The 6012-nt window shown below is 38.5% G+C and overlaps 1 protein-coding gene across 1 annotated transcript; it reads right to left on the reverse strand.

Annotated features, from left to right (window-relative positions):
* Positions 1–521: 521 nt before the first annotated feature.
* Smim30 (small integral membrane protein 30) lies at positions 522–1331 on the reverse strand. Its single transcript, XM_090332366.1, has one exon. The coding sequence runs from the start codon at positions 1318–1320 to the stop codon at positions 1141–1143; it is 180 nt and encodes a 59-aa protein (XP_090188492.1). The 5' UTR covers positions 1321–1331; the 3' UTR covers positions 522–1140.
* Between the last annotated feature and the right edge of the window lie 4681 nt (positions 1332–6012).

Raw genomic sequence — 6012 nt, forward strand, 5'->3', positions numbered from 1 at the left:
AATCACTGTCAACTCTTATTAAGTAGAATTCTTCAACTTTACTTCATTTTTATATAATCAAGATTAGACCTAAAAAAATAATAAAAGTTTTGTGGAAGTCCTGGCACAATTATGGAGTTCTCATAAGTTAGATCAGTCTCTTAAACCCACAATGGCATACAAACTGTTTAAGACTCTTCAGATAAACTCTGTTTCTATTATGTGAGTGGAGTCTAAGAATGGGCATTTCTAACAACTCCTCACATACAATTGTTGGTTTGAGGGTCCTTCAAGTTGCAGGGTCAGAGTACATGTGTCTCATTTAGCTGACATGCATATCAATTCAGATCATTACATTTTCCTTCATGTCTGTGAATTTCCTACAGAGGCCTCTCCTATTTGATGATGGTCTTCAAGCTGATGATCAATTAAGGAGAAGTACAATGCTGTTCTCCACTTGGCTTCTATAAAAGTCCATGCAAACATAGAAACATCCAAGATACACAGAAATGCACACCACACACTAACATAATGGACTTATATTTAATAGAATACCTCTCATCATTGAGATATTAATATAGAGAGTTTTGGTTTTTTTTGTTTTTTTACATTAAATCTCTTATCCATTTCAGTAATAGATAGGTTGAATATATGTATTTTTTAAACTTCCATTCCCCACCAAGAGATAAAAGTTTCCATTTTTGGCTATTCAGTATCTATGTAAAATATTAACATAAGACAAAAATAATCTAATACAAACATGGAGTAAAGAGTTCCTCAACAATTCAGGAGGCAGTGATTATAACTGAACCATGGTGATTTGCTCGATTCTGGAACAAAGCTTCCTTCTTTCCAATTCACATGCTTTGAGAATGCTTATGAAAACTACTTATACAAAGTTAAGCCATCTTTCTTTCTTCTTTAACCATCTTTCTAAGCAGCAAATCCAAATGATAGGCTGCATTGTCCAATGGATTATTTGTTATAAAGATTTTTTTCCCCACATTTAACAAATCTCCACTTGTCCCCATTTTATGGGAAAAGGACTACAAATATGAAATCATCCTACTTAAGATTTGCTGGGAACTTTGGAGATCAGTGTTCAGTAAAGGTTTTGAGGGTGTCAGGATAAAGTCTGACTTCCTAAGAGCCTTTGGAAAATCACATTTGTCCATTTCTCTTTCTTGCATACACCCCTAAGCAAGCACAAATGCCTGTAATGCTGAGAACTACACCTAACAAGAGAGCAATTGCATCTCCGGCTTCTACTGCTTCCACAACAGGCAGAACCAAAAGCAGTGAAATGAGGACTACCAGCATCTGTGCAGAAATGGATGTCATGATGTTGGGGTCTTGAGGTATCCTAGAAATTAAGCATGGAAATGAAAGAAACTATTAAAAATTTATTTATCTTACAAAAAGACAACAGGAATCTACACATAATCAACCACCCACTACACTTTTCACTTACTAAAGTTTATGATTCATTTCAGATCCATCTCCTTTTTTACACAGGAGAAAAACCACCACCACCACCACCACCACCACCAGTGAGAAGCATTGTATATACTTGAAATTTGAGGCTAATCTCATGACAACACCCCAGCCCCATTAATTCTTCCACTGTAATGCCCACACCCCAAGCAGCTACCACCAAGCATAAATGGAGCAACAGTAGTACATCATTAGAAACGAAAAATAAGTCACACACAAAGTTAAAACACCCCAGTCAATAAAAAATAACATTCTCTTGGGACTGGGTGGGGAAGGCAGTGGGGGACGCTCCTATCTGGGAAATGTGCAGACAGATTCCACAGTCACACAGCCATCACAGGTGAGGGTGCGAGGAATTAGACTTACCTAAGAAACGGAATATACAAAGTTCTTGTCTGAAATATTTCCTTTCTGGAGCTCCGGATGCTGGGGTTAAGAGGTTAGACGTGACACCGCCTATCAGGAGTGAAAAACAAGATTTAAACAACGAATCAGGACGTATTTGAAAGGGCAAGGAGCGCGGGAGAGGAACTGACTGGTGGAACTGGTAACAAGTACAGACAACAGTTTGCCCAAGAAGTGGGAACCAGATTTAAAGTTTAAGTTCTCCCACACAGAAAAGCCCAAACCGAGGCGCACGTTCACCCCCCAAAACTTGACATAAAGGCTAAAAGAAAAAAGCATTCACTCTCTGGCCTGCAAAGGTGCGAATTTGTCTAGTTTTATAAGCACAGCTAGGCGATTCGCGGCCGTACATTACCTTCAAGGAAGCAGCCATTACAGGAATGGCGGGGAGGGAGGAGTCGCCAGACTACATTTCCCACAATTCCCTCCCCGTGGCCGACAACTCCCGTGACGCACCGCGCACACTGGGCGGTCCCTCACTGGCGGTGGGCGGAGCGTTCCAGATGCGGCGAGGTCTTTGGAAAAGGGCAGTTAGGATTAAGCTGCTCACCCCTGCCCTGTGTAAGGTGGAAGTTAACTTTTTGTCCAAAAAATAGGTTGCGTGTAAAAATAAAAAACGTCAGAAAATGTTGGCTACTCTCTTGTCCTTTTCTGGACGTAGAAAGTGTAGCTTTTGTTTTTGTTTTTGGAGCCGTCTGTTGCAGGAAAACTAGAAAATTTTGTTTTTGGAGCCGTCTGTTTCCGTTGCAGGAAAATTCCCGTTACATACTCCAAATGTGTCCGATAACATTTGTGAGTTGAGTTTGTGTGTTTTGTGTTTGTTTGTTTATTTAATTTTTTACTGCGTTTTTGCTTGTCTTGGGGCTTGAATGTAGGGCCTGGGTGCTGTTCTTGCACTTTGTAAACTAAGGCTGCTGCTCAGCCACTTCAGCTACAGCACCTTTTCCGGCTTTTTAAGTGGCTAGTTGGAAATAAGGGTCTCAGGGACTTTGATTTCCCTGGCTGGCTTTGAAGGTGATCCTCAGATTTCAGCCTGCAGAGTATCTAGGATTATAGGCAGGAACGTGAGCTACCACACCCAGCTTATTGTTGCTGTTACTATTATTATTACTATTACTATTTTAAGCAGTGATGAAAATAAGCCACAATAAATAAGGTATTTTGAAAAATGTGAGACTCATTTGTGGTTGCACAACAAAGTTTGAGAAATGTAAGCAAATCTATACTTCACTTTTATTATAGAGTTCTGAGTTGTATTTTTTCACAAGAATATGTTTCAATGATTCATTTCCAATTATGTTTTGTGAGACATCCTTCTACTCACATCTCCAGCAAGATGTCAGATTAGTACCATTAAGACAAATGAATTATTTGCACTCATAAGACTTAATCTGTTCTGAAAAGTTCTCTTTGAGTTTAATAATAAAGAAGTCTTTTATGAATCTTTCTGCTGACTCAGTCTTCTAAGACTTTCCTATTCACTGACTTGACAATAATTTGGCACTCTCCCAATCCTACATTACTCCTGGTGCAAAGATAGAAATAGTCTCCTGCAACATCTGGAAGTCCTGCAGATAGTAGAACTGGGGTCCATATTCAGCATGTGTGTTGGTACTGTTAGATCTTTTCTCTTGCCTATTTCTGCCTTTCCACACTGACAGGAAAAAAAATTATATTCCTGATTCTTAAAGCATACCTAGCAGGTGCTTAGTAACAGGTGCTAATAATAATTATTGGATTAGATGTGCCAACAAGATTTTACAAGAGTCCAAGATACAATAAGCAAACCTCATCAGTCTGGCAAATTGAGAACTGTCAGCTTTAAGTCCGTAAACTTGATTATTATATTTGCTAATTATATCTGTCTTCAATTACATTTAGTTAAGTAACTTTATTTTTGCTGATGTTGGAAATTGAACTCATCAGCTCACATTTTCAGGTGCTCTACCACTTCAGGAACAAGTCCAGACCTTTTTCTATTTGGTTGTTTTCAAGGAAGGTAGAGTCTCCTATGCCTGAAATAAACTGGGCTGCTATCCTCACTTGGTACTTCCCCATGATGGTGGGGATGACTGTGGTTCCCTCTAAATTGAATAATAGGTATAGGTATATATAAATATATAAATCAGGAGTATACTTCATTCTGCTCTTATAAGGCATCATGATCTTGAGAACAAATATATTGATTGAGACCACTGGAATTACTATACTTAGGGTGATCAAACCCACAATTTAGATTTTTTTCAAGTGAAGAAAAATCTAAGCTAACACCATATTTTACTAAAATAGTGATTACTAGTAACTAAAGATACTAAAGACAAAGAGTGCTGCTTTAGTCTCTTAACTAAAGGTTGAGAGGTTGATAAAAAGCAAATTTCCCAATCAGTTGTTACCAGGAAAAAGCTTCAGTAAAGAAAGGAAAAGTATTTCTGCTCATTTCATAACCCCAAGAAGTGACTCATTTCAAGGCCCGGAAGGAAGGTACCTCTGGGATCCATCAGAGGAGGCGGAAGAGCCTGACATAAGAGTTTTGCAGTGACTAGTGGGTGTCAGAAAATTCATAAAACCCCAATTTTCTCATTAGCAATTGAGCCAGACTGGGAGAGTGGAAACTTTTTTAATGGAGTTTCACAATGAAAAACAACTAACCAGGAGCTAGTCAGCATTTCCCACTTTCCCACCTATAACAAGATAGAACATTATGTTAGTCTAATCATTCGAGTAGCAGACTGGGATAAGCTACATTTTCCAGAGCACTTCAGTTGCTGGGAAGAAAGAAAAGAAAAGGAAAGGCAGTTAAGCAAAGCAAGGCAAGGCAAGACAAGAAGGGGGGAAACCGAAACTGTTAAAGCTAAATATCTCTTGTGCTAGTATTTTACAGAGGGGTAAGAGGGAATGCCAAAAGGCTTTTAGGTCCTCCCCTGTTGTAGGACCTAAATTATGGATCTAAATGATGTCAGAATCCAGTATACATATATAAACCTATATTATCAAGAGAGACAAAGGAACTCCAACCACAAATATAAAAGATTCAAATCTTATTTTTTATTGCCGTGTTTCTGTGAATTTGCCAAGAGTGCCTGTGTGGAACATATAAGTTTTGAAAAGCAGAGAAATTAACTATTTATAGCACTGTTTTTTGAAGAGGCTGTCTTTCTTCCATCCTACTTTTTTTTTTTTGGCTTCCTTATCAAAGATTAGGTGGCCATAGGTCTGTGGGTTGAATTCTGGATCTTCAGTTCTATTTCATTGGTCCTCAGGCTTGTTATTGTGCCAGTACCAAGCTGTTTTGGTTACTATAGCTTTGTAATAGAGTCTAAAGTTTGGTGGTATTCCTCCTGTGCTGTTCTTTCTGCTAAGAATTGTTTTCACTAAACAGGGTCTTTTATTATTCCATATGGAATTTTGGATTGCCTCTTCTATTTTCTTAAAGAATGACATCGGGATATTGATGGGTATTGCGTTGAATTTGTAGATAGCCCTTGGCAAGATAGCCATTTTCATGATGTTAATTCTTCCAATCCAGGAGCATAAGAGGTTTTTCCACTTCCTTAGTTCTGCTTTAATGTCCTTTTTCATCATAAAGGTCCTTTACATTCTTAGTTAAATTAATTCCTAGGTACTTTATTTTCTTTGAGGCTATTGCAAAAGGAGTTGCTTTTCTGATTTCTGCCTTGCTCCTCTCCTTGTTGGCATACAGGAAAGCAGTTGATTTTTGAGGGTTAATTTTATACCTTGCCAGTTTCAAAGCAGCTCAAACAACTTGGGAGTGTACTCTATAGGGTTCTTTAAATACAGAATCCTGTCATGTGCAAAGAAAGTTTTACTTCCTCTTTCCCTATTTGGATCCCCTTTATGCTTGCTTCTTGCCTTATTGCTCTGACTAGGAATTCTAATACTATATTAAAGAGGAGTGGAGAGAGTGGTCATCCTTGTCTTGTTCCTGATTTTAGAGGGAATGGCTTTAGCTTTTTGCAATTAAGTATAATGCTAGCTATAAGTTTGTCATACACAGCCTTTATTTATTTTTGCAGTCCTGGGGCTTGAACTCAGGGCCTGAGCACTGTCTTTGGGCTTTCCTCAAGGCTAGTGCTCTACCACTTGAGCCATAGCACCAGTTCCGGCTTTTTTCTA

The sequence above is a fragment of the Megascapheus bottae genome, chromosome 5 (genome assembly GCF_031878675.1).
Source record: "Megascapheus bottae isolate mThoBot1 chromosome 5, mThoBot2.hap1, whole genome shotgun sequence".
Taxonomy (NCBI): Eukaryota; Metazoa; Chordata; class Mammalia; order Rodentia; family Geomyidae; genus Megascapheus; species Megascapheus bottae.